At 40.0% G+C, this 18,397-nt stretch overlaps 1 protein-coding gene across 1 annotated transcript in view; it reads left to right on the forward strand.

Moving 5' to 3' along the window:
* MMP20 (matrix metallopeptidase 20) overlaps positions 1-17,973 on the forward strand; it is a 28,934-nt gene extending 10,961 nt beyond the window's left edge. The window contains exons 3-10 of the mRNA XM_020811851.3: positions 3,272-3,420; positions 4,288-4,413; positions 6,297-6,458; positions 9,350-9,500; positions 11,720-11,856; positions 12,882-13,038; positions 14,671-14,774; positions 17,421-17,973. Coding sequence (XP_020667510.3) covers positions 3,272-3,420; positions 4,288-4,413; positions 6,297-6,458; positions 9,350-9,500; positions 11,720-11,856; positions 12,882-13,038; positions 14,671-14,774; positions 17,421-17,521 — 1,087 coding nt within the window. The 3' untranslated portion in view covers positions 17,522-17,973. The remainder of the gene's footprint in view (positions 1-3,271; positions 3,421-4,287; positions 4,414-6,296; positions 6,459-9,349; positions 9,501-11,719; positions 11,857-12,881; positions 13,039-14,670; positions 14,775-17,420) is intronic.
* Positions 17,974-18,397: the final 424 nt, after the last annotated feature.

Here is an 18,397-nt window from a genome sequence, read left to right on the forward strand (position 1 = left end):
CTTTTCTTCTCAAGATTAACATAGATGTCATCTAATGGAAGCTGCCTGAAGGTACTGCTGCAAACCAACTTGTCCACTTCTTGGGTGGATTGCACATTATTCTCCATTTTGCTTCATCCCCTGCTAATGTTTCTGGCAGCATCTTAAGAACATAAGAAGACATCCAGTTCTCTATTTCTGTAGCAGCCAGCCTGTTGCCCAGGGAAGTCCTTCATGTCATATTCCCTGGTAGCTGATACATAGAAGTGTGTAGTCTCTGATTCTGGAAGTGATATGCAGCCATCTTGATTAGCAGCCATTGATAGCCTTACCCTCCATGAATATATCTCATCCCTCTTTAATGCTGTCCCAGCTGGCACTGGCCCCAAGATCACAGGAAAACACCCCAGTTTTTAAAAGGAACCAGGTTTGGGATTTTAAAAGCCCTAATTTCACCTCTGGATCCCTCTAGGGGTGGTGAGGTTTGCCCTCAGACCAAAGTTGAAAACCCAAATAGAAAGATTAGCTGTATCCGTCTGTGGATTTTGTTCAGAATTCCATGTTGAAAACTGGGCTTTTTGTGTCACAGATAGCGATGGGCATGAATCGTAGTTTAGCAGTTCATCCCAGTTCAATTTCCAGCTAAGCAGGTGTTCAGTGCTTTCAAGCCCCACCTCTGCCAGTGGGGGGGCCCACTCAAAGTCAGCACCCACAGGAGGTGAGTCCTAGAACCCAAGGAGCTGCCAGAGGGGGTGGAGCACTCAACAGCGGAACACCTGTTGAACCAGTAGACAAACCAGGACAAACTACCAAACTGGCAATCTGCACTCATCTCTAGTCACAGAGTTATGGAGATATAGCATAATTCTGGCAAAGCCACTGGGAAGGAGACAAGATAGCAAGTCATGTATACTGGATCACCTTTGGCTCCTTGTTTGTTGACACTGAATGACCTCAGACACAGCAGTAAGAAAGGTCTTAGCTTTGCAGAAGCCATAATGATTCTTTCTTAGCTAAGGTTACCTTCTACAAGCTTGCTACTTGTTATCTCTATTAAAACTTCTCTGATTTTATCTAAAACAGATGCTAAGCCAACTAGCTGTAATGTTGTGCTCTTATCCACCATATGCTTTTTGAAAGGGTGCATGATTGTTACAAGACCTGCATGGGATGGCATGGAATCAATGAAAGTTTCATAAGTCAATACTGTACTTACATCTGTTTCATTGATGTGATCCATCTACTCTAACAAGGTGCTCGCATTCAGATTTGTTGCTATGCAGTTTCAATTCCCTTCTGACTTACGGCTGTCTTAACACAGTTTGCAAGAAGCTAAGCCCTATGAGAAAAAGACTGAAAGAACTGGCCATATTTAGCCTTCAGAAAAGATGGAGAGGAGATGTGATAGCACTTTTCATAAAGTTGGAAGGTGGAGGAGAAGCAGGATCTGTTCTCGCTCATCCCAAAGTGCAGGACATGTAATAATGGGATCAAGCTACAGGAAACCAGATTTCAGTTGAATATCAGGAAAAACCTCTGAACTCTTAGAGCAGTACGACAATGGAACCAGTTACCTTGGGAGGTGGGGAGCTCTCCAACATTGGAGGCATTCAAGAGAAAATTGGACAACCATCTGTCAGATCTGCTTTGATTTGGATTCCTGCATTGAGCAGGGGGTTGGACTCGATTGCCTTATAGGTTCCTTCCAACTCAGTTATTCTATGATTCTATATTTCTATGAAGATGTTAAAGAAGTAGTTTACCATTGCCACTCTCACACCTGAGAGTTTCCATGGCCAAGTGGGGATTTCAATGCAGGCTTCCTGAGTCCTAGTCAGATATGCTATTTCTACACCATAATATAACTCCAACAATTGGATTTAATCTGATATATTTCACATTAGCAGGAAGACTGCCATTAGGTGATAGACACTCCTCTTTCTTCTAAAGAAAAGCCAGTTAAAACACAGTTTGATGGTTGTTCTGGGTTTTTCGGGCTCTTCGGCCGTGTTCTGAAGGTTGTTCTTCCTAACGTTTCGCCAGTCTCTGTGGCCGGCATCGTCAGTGTCCTCTGAAGATGCCGGCCACAGAGACTGGCGAAACGTTAGGAAGAACAACCTTCAGAACACGGCCAAAGAGCCCGAAAAACCCTCAACGACCATTAGATCCCGGCCGTGAAAGCCTTCGTGAATATATTAAAACACAGTTTCTTGGAGAAATTGTCTTCAAACATCAAACAACTTCAAAAGAGAACTGTCCCTGTTATTTCTAAGAGTATTTCAAAGCATTTTACAGTAAATGCATTTGGCTAGAAACTTTTCAGGTGTTACACCATTTTCTTATCAGTCCTAAGCAGCAAGGGAAATATTCTTCAGGTTTGCCTTGTGCATTTTTAGATGCAGTATCAGAACTGGCCACCAGAGAGAAGCATAGAGCATTTTTCTCTATTTTTCTGGCCTGTCAGTAATAGCTGTGCAACTCAAAAGTTAAAACTATTGTTTTTAGGTGCTGCCTAGTCACTTCTAAATTATTATGACCTTATTACTTAATGAGAACCAGTGTAGTGCACAGTACTGCTTCAGACTAGGACTCAGGAGACCTGGGGTTCAGTTCTCTGCTCAGCCATAGAAATGTAATGGGTATGGCATTGGTAAAATCACTCCTTAAATATGTCACATACCTTGGAAACCCTACTAGGATTGTCATAAGTCGGAAACAACTTGACAGCACATAACTAATTGATTACTGACTTCCAAAAGCTCCTATTATTTATTTGTTTGTTTGTTTGTTTGTTTGTTTGTTTGTTTGTTTGTTCGTTTGTTCGTTCATTCGTTCGTTTATTTATTTATTTACAAGCCATTCATAATCCTGAAGCTGACAGGATGTGTTTTCCTTGTTGAAAAATTGAATTTTTGTTGGTTTCATTGAAACATTTTTTTTCTTGGAAGCTAAACCTCTGAAGTTTTTTGAGCCAATTCAGTCTGTTGAAAGCAGAAAGGTTTTCATTAACAAGCCAGTTCAGGTCTGGTAAACTCAAGGCTGTGTCTTCCTTAATTGAATCAATCCATCTCACATTCAATCTTTCTTTTTTTTTTTTTCCACTTCTCTCAGCATTTTTTACTTTTCTGGTGAGTCTTGTCTTCTCATGATATGCCCAAACCATGACAGCAAAAAATTAGTAGATTAGTCTAATCAGTTAAGAAAATAATTACCAAGTTCCAATCATAGACATCATAATCCGCTTTCCACATCTGTGTATAGACATTGAGAAATGTGCCTTTTCTTCCCCCAGGGTGAAAAAATATACATCCACCTTAAGTCACGCAGAAGTTGACAAGGCTGTGGAGATGGGGCTGAAAGCATGGAGTGTGGCCACCCCCTTGAACTTTATAAAAACAATCTCAGGAGAAGCTGACATCATGATTTCATTTGAAAATGGAGGTAAACTTTTTTTAGCCAATGTCTATGCCCTAGAAGCCAAAGGTTTGTTGTTATGGTTAAAAGTGTGAGTCCACTTATCTGCTGAGGTAAAGTCAGTTGGAGGAAAGCTCTTTTCCAAGTTCTTCAGAGTCAAATTAACTTCTCCTCTCTCTTCCAATTGCTAAATGATCATCCTAAAAAGGAAAAGGGCTTTTGAGTCTTAGCTTCTGACTTCTAGCACATTTGGCGGCCAAATGGTTCTACATAGACAGGCCCATTCTATGAAAACACCAATGTCTGGGACATAAGGAATGAGAGCATTAGGCAATTCACACTCTCTTAACCTGGCTAGGTAGCTCAGTGGTTTAGGTATCTAGCTGCAGAGCCAGAGGTTGGGAGTTTGGATCTCCACTCTGCCTCCTGGGAAAAGAGCCACCCTATTGAGTTATGGACAAACTGCACAGTCCCGAGATGACCCCAGAAGAAGGGAAACCGAAGAAGGAAACCACTTCTGTGTATCCTCTATCTAGGAAAGCCCAGAAGCGGTCACCATAAGTCCAAATCAACTTGACCACATGCAGTTATTATTATTTTTCAAAAATACCAAGCATAATCAAAATTATAAAACATTGACTGGTATTAAATAACAGATACATGTCTAAACCAAAAAGCTAAATGTTTGTTAATCGTAGAGTAGTAGCCTAACTACTATTTGGACAGGATGATGATGATGATGATGATAACAGCAACAGCAACAGCAACAGCAGCAGCAACAGCAACAGCAGCAGCAGCAACAACAACAACAACAACAACAACAACAACAACAACAAAACTACAACTCCATCTGCCAGGATTATGGGATCACGTTGTATTCTTGTACCCTCTTAGATCACGGGGATTCCTACCCATTTGATGGACCACGAGGGACTCTTGCACATGCTTTCGCACCTGGGGAAGGCCTAGGTGGAGACACTCACTTTGACAATGCAGAGAAGTGGACAATGGGAATGAATGGTAAGAGTAAAAGTATGCCTTGACTGGAAAGCTTCAAGGAGGGGATTTGTTCTAAAACAACCAAGGATGGCAGAAATTAGTAAAATGAAAGCTGTTCTGGAATGCAAGGTCATTGTTAACATGTTGAAAGAAGGGATCTAATTTTCTTTTTCTTTTTTTTAAAGGAAATTCTCACTCTAACACCATAAAGACATCTATGGAATTTGGTGCATGGGAAGTTTCTTTCTTTCGTCTGCATTATGGCCGCTTCCATTTAAGAATTGCAGCACATACTGGGGGGGGGGCAATTTCAGCCACATGAACATACCTTTGACAGATTAGAAGCATCATTAATAAATCTCACAAGCACACAAAGTTCTACCCAAGCCCTCATGCTTTCACTTTCTTTGTCTGAATGAAAGGCTTTGAAGACTTGGGATTGTGAGATATCTTGTTACTGTAGTGATAAATACATGGTTAACAGGAGCTGGGGAAAGACTGGGTCCAAAACTAAAAAAAAACTTGATAAAATAATGTTTATTAAAATGTGTTGATATAACCAGAATATAGAGAAGGTTGTGTTCTCCATGAAAAAGGAAGCATATAGTATTACTGTATTTTTCCATGTATAAGACGCTACTTTTCCCTAAAATCGTTAGACTAAAAATTGAGGGTCGTCTTATACATGGAAGTAAGCCGAGAAGAAAACCGTGCAGCTGCAAAACTTTCCATGTCTCTCTGCAAACCAGTCTGCCTTCAGTCATGAACAAACTGCCGAAAGTTTGTCTCTGCAAACAGGCTTCCTCCAATCATGAGCCTTATGTAAATGACTTAAGCTGATGCGGAAGAGAGCATGTAGGCAGTGCGACAGTGACTGGTAAAGATAATTGAGCCCATAAAGATGTCAGAAAATAAAAAAGAAAATGAGTGAATGTCTTAGTCTGCAAAATTCAAACTGAATGTAATCAGTTATTCAAACTAGGTTGAATGAAGTGATTTGCTCAGCTAAGTGTGATGCATAATATCATAGTACTGGTATGTAAATGTTGCCTAATTACTAAAAATATGTCCCTTTCTAATGTTTAAAATGTTGATTTATGAATTTTGGGTTAGAAAATTGGGGGTGTCTTATACATGGGGCATCTTATACATGGAAAAATACAGTATGGTATCTACTTGAAATAGTAAGCATATAAGATTATATAATTATAATTATAAGATGATTATATGTCTTTGAAGAAACATCATTCAGCATTTAGCAATCATTGGGAAAGTACTAACACATCCTAACTCATCATCATTGTTCAGTAACAGTTATACAATCGGTGGCTATGTGGCAGTCAACCATGGAAGAGAAATGGGATCTCTAGAACCTACTGTTGTTAACAAGAAGATTGTGGGTGTCATCTGAATTTTCCCCTTGCTTTTCAGTTATCAGCCAGCATTGTTTATTGACTGTGAAGCATCCAGAAATTAGAAATGCTTAATGAAAGCATTTATTAAACATTTCTAATTTCTGGATCATTCACAGGCAATAAAAGTGGATGGGAGTTCCCAAAATAGACTAACGGATTACAGTAGTCCAGAACCATAGAAATGCTGATAGCAAGGTACATGTAACATACATCCATGTTTGGAATGTAATATTATTTAAGTATTGTGTATGCAACGTTGTCTCTATGAATCATGTATTACTCCATACACATTTTTCCTCAATTTTGTAGTTCCTACACAGTGTCTATTTAAGGTATATTAGTACTTTATTTGTTTGGTTGTGGTTTTTCATGCTTAGAAATTTATACATATTTGTTTTGACTTGTACAATTATGAGTGCTTGATAGTTCATACAGTATTCTAATCAGACGTAACTTCTCACATGAAATATATCCTTTTGTATTGCATAGGATTTAACTTGTTCACTGTTGCTGCTCATGAATTTGGCCATGCCCTGGGCCTTGCCCATTCTTCTGATCCGTCAGCTCTGATGTATCCAACATATAAATATCAGCATCCGTTTGGCTTCCGCCTTCCTAAAGATGATGTGAAAGGAATTCAGGCACTATATGGTAATAACATAAAAATGAAGCTTCTTCCTATTTTAATAAGCATTATCTCCCCTAATTCTTTACATTCCTTAGATTCATTCTTCTGTTGCTTTCTGACCTTCATCTGATGGAATAAATTATATTCTCTCTGCATAGCAAAGGAAGACATAATACATCTACTATTAATAGCAAAAAAAAATATCCAAGTGATCCACCCAGAGCTTTTTGGACAATCCCCAAAATCCTCCAGCCAACACTGCTTGCCATCTAGCCTTGCTTCTGGTCCAAAATGTAACATTGCCCACCTTTGGATTCATGGGGAGAAACAATGTTCTGTGTCACTTTTTACTGGGCAAAATCCTGTGTCATAACTTTGCAAAGCAAAGTTTGAGCGCCAGAAGCATTTAATTTAAAACAATTAAAAGCCTCCTATCCCCCTCTTTTACATTCCAAGGCTCTCCGGGGCTTCCCTTTGCTCTGGGGAAGTCTTTAAAAGCCTTGGAATGGGCTTTAATAGTAAAAATGGCAGCCAGATCACTGCCAGCAGTCTTGATCCCACTATTATTTTTTGCTATTAAAACCTTCCTCTCCCTCTTCCCAGGGCTGCCAAACACTTCCAGGGCACAAGGGAGCCTTAGGGAGCCTTGGAGTCTAAAAGGAAGGAGGTGGGAAACTTGTAATTACTTTAAATTCAATGTTTCGTGCCCAATCCAAGTTACATTGACAAACAGTTACACAACAGGATGTTTTCTTCCTAAGTGCAGTGTTTATGGCTGTGAGATAGGCTTTTGTCAAGACAAAAGCCTGTCTCACAGCCATAAATACTGCACTCCCAAGCCAACTACACCAGAGCACAGGTTGCTGTCCTCTGAAGATGCCGGCCACAGAGACTGGCGAAACTTCAGGAAGAACAGCCTCCAGAACACAGCCAAAGAGCCCGAAAAACCCACAACAACCATTAGATCCCGGCCATGAAAGCCTTCGCGAATATATTTCCTGAAAGTGTTTTCTGCAGGGGGTGTTTATGAGTCACCTTATATAATGTGTTGTTGCTCTTGTTAAATAATTTCTTCCATGACCTTTCAGTGCGGGCTATTAAAGTTAAGATTTATATAAACATGTATGTGAGAAACAAGCCCTTTGAGGGAGAAAGAAGCTTCTACTTTCTGAGAAGGGACTATTTTAGCCCATTATTTATTTATTATTTGTGGTTTTAACCAACTAGATAGGCGGGATATAAATAAAATAAATAAATGAATGAATGAATGAATGAATGAATGAATGAATGAATGAATGAATGAATGAATGAATATTTATTTATTTATTTATTTATTTATTTATTTATTTATTTATTTATTTAATTTTATTTATTTCCCGCCTATCTAGTCGGTTAAAACCACTCTAGGCGGCTTACAACAAGAAATACACCGATATAATAAAAACAATTTACATAAGGGAGAAACTTACAGCAAGATGGGACAAACACTAGGGAAAGGAAAGCCATTAAAAATGCCTTTTTATGCAAACATGACAAGAGGGGTGTTCACAGGTTAGTTGGCTATTATAAAAGGAGGTCACAACTCAAAAAAAGGTTAGTAACCACGAAACTAGAAGAACTTAACCTGTTTCCACAAGTACTTGTATTTTTGGATGATTGGAACCACATACTGTATTGATATGTACCCCCCCTCTCTCTCTCTCTCTCTCACACACACACACACACACACACACAAACACACACACACACACACACACTTCACTATTGCAAATCACTTTGGGGCTTTTAAAAAATGAAAAGCCGCCCAGAGTGGTCGACCAGACCAGATGGGCGGGATATAAATCAAATAAATAAATAAATAAAAATAAAAAATTAAAAGTTGTAAATAAGTCAAAAGAACAAGGTCACAACTTTATGGATAATATTCTACTTAGGAAAACTGGATCCAGTTTCATGACTTGAGATGGGCATGAAACGCTCATTTAGTCGATCAGAGCAGTTCATTTCCTGGCCCAGCAACTGGTCCACAGTTCAGCATCCCATTCACTTCAGTGAGCGCCAACTCAGAGACAGTGGGCAGGGTGCTGCTGCTTAGTGGGCACCTGTGGGGGGAGCGGGGTGCCAAATCACAGATCAGCTGTTTGACTGTGAAATGAACTGCACCAAACTGCGAAACCAGCTAGTTGTCAGCACTACTTTTAGAAACACCAACCCTTATTCCTTAATAGGACTCATATTTGGCCCCCATTCCCAAGTGCCTTCACTTGCTGCCAGTAAATGCAATCAGTCACACGACACAAAGCAATAGAAGTAGCCCTTCTCTGGTCAAAAATAGTCTAATTATCTACACATTTTAATTTGTTTTTAATTTTACCTAAATTTCATATATCAATAATTTTAGATTATGCAATGCTCAGATACGAATAAAGAAGATCACAAGGCCAGGCCAGATGGCTGCATAGTGCTGTGAGGTCATTCCATTTGCAGTCCAATGTTTGATTGTCTGGGATGGTTGATGTGACTAATCCAGTAAAGATTTCTCAAAAAGAAAGCAGACAGTAAAGCAAACAGATATGGCTTTAAAGGTGAATATTTCCATTGTTTAGTTTAGAAAACAAACAAACAGAAATCTGATTCAACAAAATCTTATTTCCCACCTGAGAAACAAAATGCAAAGATATTTGGCGCGGCCCTACATTAAATAATGTGTAGAAGAATTCACAATCTTGCATTAAGCAGACACAAAATTCAAAGAAATTAGAGTGTGCAGATTTCTGTTTCTGGACTTTAACTCACAGAATTCCCAAACAGTGGTTGCCATGTCTAGATCCCATTGTGATCCCGGCAAATGACTCCTAATAAGTATGCATAGTTTCCACTTCTCAGTCAAATAGTTTGCTATCTGGTATTTTAGGGGCACGGCAGCCTGGATCTGGGGTACCTGAAATACCAAATCAGCCAGTCCCCAAACCAGCAGCTCCAAATAATCCAGATCACTGTGATTCCACCTTTTCATTTGATGCAGTTACAATGCTGGGGAGAGAACTCCTTTTCTTCAAAGATAGGTAAGACAGATTTATCAAATCTTCCAGGGACCACAATATGTTAGTAATTTTGTTGTGTAAAAGCAGCGTATCCAGTGTTTGTCTGTTTGTTGAAGCTCGGAAATGTTATTCTTTTTTATGGACTACAAGTTGTGGTTGGTTGGTTGGTTGGTTGGTTGGTTGGTTGGTTGGTTGGTTGGTTGGTTGGTTGGTTGGTTGGTTGGTTGGTTGGTTGGTTGGTTGGTTGGTTGGTTGGTTGGTTGGTTGGTTGGTTGGTTGGTTGGTTGGTTGGTTGGTTGGTTGGTTGGTTGGTTGGTTGGTTGGTTGGTTGGTTGGTTCATTTGTTCGTTCGTTCGTTCGTTTGTTCATTCGTTCACTCATTCGTTCGATCGTTCGTTCGTTCGTTCGTTCGTTCGTTTGTAAGCAATTCTATTTATGGTTCCTGGGTCTCAGGTATGCCAATTGAAGTCTCAGGGAATTGATGTGCCTCTTTGGGTCTCCCAATGGGGAGACAACTCATGGGGTCCCTGAGGCAGTGCAGTAAGAGGGTGCATGATTTTTCTGTGCAAAAGTGGTGGCACCCACTCACAGGAGGCACTAGGACAGCCTAGTTCAGTGTGAAGATGTTTTTATATGTATCAAAAGGGGAAAGGACTGGGAAAGAGATGGTGAGTACATACATTTTGGTGTAGGTAATTTTTGAAGCAAACAGGAAGAGGGGCACCACTATCATGATTCATGAGCCTTCCTGCACAGATAAAGATCTTGGAATCAATGACAGAAAGCGTAGGAGGAGTAACTACCCCTCAGCTCATCACGAGTTTTCCACATGCTCCAGCAACAGTGTTTGTTCTGGGAAAACTTCCCATGTGTCATATGTGCAGTGTGAATTGATGCCCACTGGGACTGATAGAACTAGGTGGTCAGTGGAAAGGAAGCCAAAGTCAACAGTAGGCAAGCTAATTCTGTTTTTTTTTTCTTCCTCCTGTCTTCCAATGACATGGAAACACAACTTCTTAACATTTTACATCAAACAGTACTGAAGAATATTATTTGATGCCTGTTTATTAGCCTTCTACACAATCGATTTAAGGCTCTGCTGAAGGGAAAAGGCTGGCCTCAGCCACCAGTTTCAATCAACAGGTGTGGGTCTGGTACCTCATTTGTTCTAAAGAACCAGCCTCCAAAGGATGTCACTAAACCTGTACAGGATTTGAGGCTCAGAGGAATGACAGAACTGCTGCAGTTGCAGGGCATATTTTGCCACCTTCTTATCCATCAAACCACCCCTCTTTGACTTGCCTTATTGTCAAATAAACTGGGTTTTGGACCCATTTGCTCAGCTTCCCCAGATTTATGCAACATGCTAGTCAAGTGATAACTCTAGACCTCCTCCCAACCTTTGTCCCCACAACATCACCGGACGTTTTGATTCTGGAGCTGAAATCCCATGAAATGGGATGCTGCTGAATTGACACAACCCTGTTTCTGCTCCCAAGTCACATAAGCCAAATGTGGCCTTTCAGTTCAAATTCCCTTATTTGGCATAACAAACTGCAATAGACTCTCGCAGTGAGACTAGACAGGCATGACTCCCTATGCCGCTCAAGGCTCTGGAGAACTCAACTCATTTGAGCATTCCTTTTATCTGCTTCCTCTTGTAGGATGACTTGGCTCTTTTCCTACACGGGTTGAACTAAAATGCCTGTAATGACATAAGAACCTTTCCCTCATTTTAAATAATGTCATTGGCTCCATTGTTTTGCCAGAAATATTGTACAGCTTCAAAATATTGTCTAGGAAATAATACAGTATACACTTATGCAATTGATCAATCAACACTGAAAGTATTTTGTACCAATGTAAGTTTGCTATTATTTATACTAGGAAAGCCACCTTTTGGTGCTGGCTGAGAGTTTGGGGGACTGTAATATGGAGCCCAGCAACATGGATGTATCTAGGAGTGGGAGGCAACATTAAAAAAATGTTGTTAAGCCCAGAACAAAAATTACAGTATTATCGCCATATTCAGCTAGGCATCTTTCCTTTTCTGATAACTGTCTGAAAACCGAAAGATTGACCAGTTGGGACGTTCTTGAGGGTCGTTTCTGTTCACTAGAACAAATCTGCCAGGTAATTCCACCGTTTTTAAAACATCCTGTAAAATAAACTTCTTAATTTTTAAAAAAAGTTTTAAATTTTTGTTTACTTCTCCCTCTCCTCCTCCTCATTCTATACAGGATCTTCTGGAGAAGGCAAGCTCAGCTAACCGCAAGTATTCACCCACTTTCCATCAGAAGCTCTTTCCCTCAGCTCATGTCCAATGTAGATGCTGCCTATGAATTACCGGATAGAGGGATAGCATATTTTTTCAAGGGTTCGTCATTTTTCGGAGTATTTATTACCTGATTTCAGAGTTATGTTTCATTTTCCAAAGCCTGATTATGGGGGGGCGGGATCATTCATCATATTTCTATCCACAGCACTTAATAGAGCTCTTCTTATTAATTATCAGAACAATCATTTATGAATGGTCATTTTTGCTTCTTTCTCTCTCTCTCTCTCTCTCTCTCTCTCTCTCTCTCTCTTTGTGTGTGTGTGTGTGTGTGTGTGTAAATGTGAAGTTTGCCCAAGACCACACAGACTGTCTCTTCTCCCAGGAGGCACAACAGGGAATCAAACTTCCAACCTCTAGTTTTGCAGCCACATATCTTTACCCCTGAGCCATATATCTTAACCCCTGAGACAGACAAAACAATATTATCTGAAGTTTAAAAGGTGTTCAGGAAGCAGATGTTAAAAAAATATTATTAGCCTAGAACATAACAAAACAGAAGAGGTGCTGCTGCATATACAGTAAGGAACTCATTCTATATTTTTGTTCCACATAAATGTTGTGATGAAACTGAAGGGAGAGGTATTTGGGGGACACCCTGCTTCCTGAAACCTGACCTTCCTAACCTAGTGACCTCCAGATGTGTTGGGTTACAGCTCCCATAATCCCCTGTAAGCATGGATGGTGGGAAATATGAGAGCCTGAGTCCAATTTAACATTTTACATTCAGCCTTAAGGTAATAAGGCTCAAATGTTTTGCACTTTTAAAGCAAGTTTCATGAGTTTCTATTTGCTTTAGCCAGTTTCCCCACCCCCGTTGGTGACAAAATGTGACAGCAAAAGAAATAAGGTGCTAGAAAAAAGAATTGATCACAAACTTCATGTTTACAGGAAACCAAGTTGAAATTTATCAATAAAGGGATGGAAGCTGTTACCTATGAATAGGCTCCCTGGGCTTCTCTTTCAATGGAATGAGGCACAGATCCACAAGTTAGATGATGGGAGATTCTGGTTGTAAATGTACTACAATAGTCTCTGTGTTGTTGGGTTTATCTTTTGTTTGCCAGGTCCTCATTATTGGGTAACTCGTGGATTCCAGATGCAGGGTCCACCCCGGACCATTCTGGACTTTGGATTTCCTAGAAATGTGCTACATATAGATGCTGCTGTCTACCTTCAGGATGAAAAGAAGACCCTCTTCTTTGTAGGAGACGAATATTACAGGTTCCCCCTATCATTGTCTCCTAATAAAAATAGATTTTTAAGAAAAAGTTGCTGATGAGATTGCATTGTAAAGGAAAGGGGGTGGAGCGCACGTTCTCTCATATCAGGAATGGCCAGGATTGTGTTGAGAAATTGTTAGCGTAGAAAATGTTATCGTTTAGTAAAGGGAACTTAAAAAAAGATTGTGCTCAGAAATGTTGAGTTTTGCATAGTTAGTAGTTCCAGTATATAGTAATCAGTGGTCTGGTCAAAATGTAAATAAGTCAATAGTGCTTGTCATTATCTTTCATAGTAGATTCTCTGCCATGTGGTTTGGGGCTGTTGGGTTTTTTACAAATGTGGAGGTGAATAAAATAACTCGACTGGCACTCAGGTATCTTGTTCTAGACCTGAGCAGACATTTCTGGGTGGGCACTCTAATACAGATTTCCTGACCTGAATCAGCATAAAACTGTTAAACCAGCCACACTTTTTAGTCACATTAATTATTCTGCTATCCTGGATAAAACACCCATGCCTTTCTTGGCCCAACGAGGATGACATAGGAATTTAATTGTAACCAACGTGTTATCACTGAAGGCAGCAAAAAAGGCAAAATTCTTATGTGCATAGTGGAGCATGACTGGCCTTCAAAAGGAAGTGGGGGAAAAAACAGTGCAACAAACAGAAGGATCTGTTTGTGTGAACCTTCCAAATTAATTGTAGGCATCCCCCAAAGAAACAAGAAGAAACAGGGAACTAACACAGGGTACCCCAAGCAATCTTCAGAAAACTAACAATATGGAACTAGGAAAATCTAATCTATCTACCCCAACAATACACAATTATTTTACTGAAATTGTTTGCCATAAGGTATGGTGATGCTTAGACATATATGTTGAGAACTATCATAGAACCTCCAGATACAAAGGCAACATGCCTCTTTCTATATAGCAAAGACTAGGAGGTGTCAGCTACCTCTTTTAAGACTTGCTTGCCATGACTAGCATACATCTATCTGGTTATGGTTGATTGAAGACAAAAACAAATTTTTCTGAATGATGTCCTTTAGGATTCCTATAGCCAACATGGCCAATGGACATTATTGTCTGGATGATTTACAGAATTATAATCCATACAATATAACTTTTCTAAGTTCTATCTGAACATAATGATGGAATAGATCAGTGGTTCCCAAACTTTACACCCCACATATTCTTGGACTAAAACACCCAAAGGCTTTCACCACCAGCTATGCTGGCCAGGATTCCTAGAAATTGTAGTCCAAGAACATCTGGGGACCCATGGTAAAGAACCACTGGAGGAGATGGACCCTAGTCTCTTCCAAGAAGGCATTTCTTATTTGCTCATGAGACGGGAAGCACAAAGCCACAACCAGACAATCGAACAGAGCTGACTCAGCACAGAAATGCCTACATATGGTTGAAAGTGCAGTGGTTAGTGAACAAAAGTTGAGTTCTAGTGCAGTAGCTACATTGAAATGGTTTTCAAGGAACAGCATAAATATTGCATAAACAACACTTCAACTGAGTCAAAGTTCCAACTGTCTCTATATATAGATATTGAGACATAGCAAATATAGAGACAGATAGATATGAAGTTCCTCTTTATGATTCTCCCATCTCTTAAAAGCTATGATGAAGCAAAAAGAAAAATGGAGAATGATTACCCAAAGAGCATCGAGGAAGAATTCTCAGGAATCAGGGGCAACATAGATGCAGCAGTAGAGGTGAATGGTGAGTATTTTCCTCATGAAGACGGTGTTGTTTCAAAGCAGTTTTATTCTCACATTATGAAATGAGGTAGGGATGTCAGACATAAAGACATGAGTATCCCACCCACCTGGTATTCTAAAGTACACAGCGCTCCTATTACACAATTGACTGGACTTGCTCCAGAGCTAAAAACCTAATGCCCTTATATTACCACAGAAACCATGACATAGCAATGGCTCTTCCTACATGCATGCTTACTCTGTTCCTTCTAAATGAGGCCCTATTTAGACATGACATTATATGCCATAGTTAAAGACCTTGGATGTGTAAGCAGTAAAGTCCTAAGATTTTCCACTACCTGCATGGGAAGGAAAGGGAACACTCTATAGATCTAGGAAAGAAGCGGGCTCCACATAGCCTTCAAGGGCCAAACACCTAGTTCCAAGGCATAGATGAGGCCCTCCAGCCACCTCTTGATTTATTTTGTTCCTTCATCTTGAGTCCTTGTCTATTGATGTACTATTAGTTCTATATTTTAAATGGTTTATTTTATATGTTGTTAGCCACCCAGAGTAGTCAGTTGACAAAATGGGAAGGGTATGTATAAATAAATAAATAAATAAATAAATAAATAAATAAATAAATAAATAAATAAATAAATAAATAAATAAATAAATAAATAAATTCCAGGATAGTCTCCCAGAATGCCTGGTTCATGCATTAGAAGCAAGAGTAATTCTAGGAAGGCACATGCCAGCCATTCCTCTGTATCAAATGGTGCACCTCTGAGGAGCTGGCTAGTGCCTTGTTCTGGAGACCTAGACTATAGGCAGAGATCAGACAGGGAGGGTCTTTCAGGGAGCTGGGAAACAGTTCGCCATCCCTCCACTCTACTAGTTGTGAGGTTATCTCACTCCGTGTAAAGCAAAGGCCAGCTCTGCATGTTTGCACAGTTTCCAGAACCAGGCATTAGTAGATTTTGCTCTCCCCACATCAATAGCCCACATGGGTGCAGAAATAACACCTTAGCAATATGTGGTCTAAGGGACCCCTGATCCTCCTGCATAGTAATTATAATTGAGCAAAATGAGAGTGATGTGAAATACATAAACCCGAAAGTGCTTTGTCCAGGGTGCAGGTCATTAAATTAAACTAGACAGTGGAGGCCAAGGCACTTCAAGGCAACAATTTCTTGGAAAAGGGAACACTGTAGGTGTGAGTACTTAGGCATATGTTACATAGGATCATGTACATACAAGCCATGTTCGTGCCACAACCCAAATGATAATCACACACTGACACAATCACCAACACTATACTGGGAGCTGCTGTTTAGGTATGTGTAATATCTGATGACTGTTATCTGTAAAATAAAATGCAATATTTATAAAACAAAAAGTCTTTTATTTTTAAAACAAAAACCACAAACGAAGAGATTCAGTGAACAGGAAAAAGCAAAACATAAGACTAGTGTTTCAACTTGTGATTTTCTTCCACATACAACAATCTGTCTTCACTTTTCTCCTTTATAATTGAAAGACTTTTGGATAGATGCTTGCTTTAACAAAACCACTAACAAGACTGAACTCTTGTTCAGAACCCCTTCTAAAAATAGATCACATTCATTCTCGTTCTCTCTTTCCCACTCTCAAATTGTAACTGACTACCTCTTTCACAAATACATTCACACACAACAGATCTGTCCAGACAGGAACCATGCAACACAATCAACTCACAGTTTCGTTCACAAATTATTTTATACGTCCTGGCTGTCATAATAGTCAAGCTAGTACTATTTCTGCCCTGATGCTAGCTGAGAGCTTTCTTTCTAAGCAGGATACTTGGGCAAAACTTGGCATAGTTAAGCTCAAAGACTTCCAATTGATATTTCTCTCAGGTGCACCCCATTCACATGTTTGTAAGGTATCTGCAAGGTAGGGAGAAATCTCAGAATGAAGAATTCTGAGAAAATCCGAAAATCCTATTTCTAGCTATTACAGTGGTGCCTCGCTTAACGGGCACCCCGTTTAACGACGAAACCACACAGCGATGAAGATTTTGCAATCGCTTTTGCAATCGCATTGCAATGTTCCCTATGGGGAAAAATCGCTTTGTGATGATCGGTACTCTGTTTCGCTTACCGATCATCGCAAAGCGATGATTTTTTAACAGCTGATCGGCGGTTCCAAAATGGCCGCTGGGTAAACAAAATGGCCACCCGCTGTATTTTCGCACCGATTCCTCGCTTACAGGGCAGCGAAAATGGCCACTGTATGGAGGATTTTCGCTTTAAGGTGAGTTTTAAGCCCATAGGAACTCATTGAAGAGGTTTCAATGCATTCCTATGGGCTTTTTAAAATCGCATAGCGACGAAATCTCTTTGCAGCGATTTTTGCTGCACCGATTATCATCGCTATGCGGGGCACCACTGTATAATGTTGCATACTGCTCGCTCTCTCACTCACTCCCTCTCTCTCTGTTTGTTTGTGTGTGTGTGTGTGTTAATGTGAAAGAAGAATATAATTACATTGATTTTTAATTTACAAAAAATGAATAATATTGGTGGATTGGAGACAGATCACATTAAAAAGTTTATTGTGGACATGAGAAACAGCACTTATTTTGTTTGCCTTTCCTTTCTCTCTCTCTCTCTCTCTCTCTTTTTAGGATTTATTTACTTCTTTTCAGGCCCCAAAGCCTATAAATATGACAGAGAAAAGGAAGATGTGGTTAATATTGTGAAATCCAGTTCCTGGGTGGGCTGCTGATCTAAAATTAGACATTGGATGACCACAATGACATGGAAGTTAACAGAGGAAGTGGATCGTGTCAACTGGAACCAAAGATGTCAATTTCTTCAAGCTTTCTCTTCTAAAGAGCAGTGATAACAGGTGTTTTATCGTTTTAAGTCCAGAAAGAAGAGAGAAAGACATTCCTCAAAAATGTTGCAATGGTATTTCAGATAACCAAATAAATTCCTCAGCCCATAGATATTCTGGATATGCCCCTGTTGTATGAATAACTCACATTTGAAAAGTCTGTCTGATAGATCCAGGGGTAGAAAATGGGACACAGACCTCCTGGTGTCTGTCAGCTCCTGCAAACCACCACCATTACCACCCTGTTAAGTGTCAGAACAGTATTACAGTGGTGCCTCACTTGATGACATTAATTCGTTCCAGCGAAATCGCTGTAGAGTGAAATCGTCGTCAAGCAAAATAAAAAACCCATTGAAACGCATTGAAAACTGTTCCATTGGGTGAAATACCTGCTCGTCCAGCGAAGATCCTCCATACGGCGGCCATTTTCTGGTGCCTGTAATGGGAGGAATCCGTCCCTAATACAGCGGGGAGCCATTTTCTACAGCCGGTGGCGATTTTGAAACCTGACGATCAGCTGTTTGCTGATCGTCGTAAAGCGAAAAATCAGTTCCTGAAGCAGGGAACCGATCAACATTAAGCGAAATTCCCCCATCTAAACATCGTTAAGCAGATTCGTTGTCAAGCAGGGTAATCGTCCAGCAGGGCACCACTGTATATCATTACCCCATGCAAGCATTCAACATAAGGATTATATCAATACACGCATATGAGAAAGCACCTGTCCCACCTCTTCCATTATTGCTCTCCACATAGATTTGGGGT

Source organism: Pogona vitticeps, chromosome 3, assembly GCF_051106095.1.
Source record: "Pogona vitticeps strain Pit_001003342236 chromosome 3, PviZW2.1, whole genome shotgun sequence".
Classification (NCBI taxonomy): Eukaryota; Metazoa; Chordata; class Lepidosauria; order Squamata; family Agamidae; genus Pogona; species Pogona vitticeps.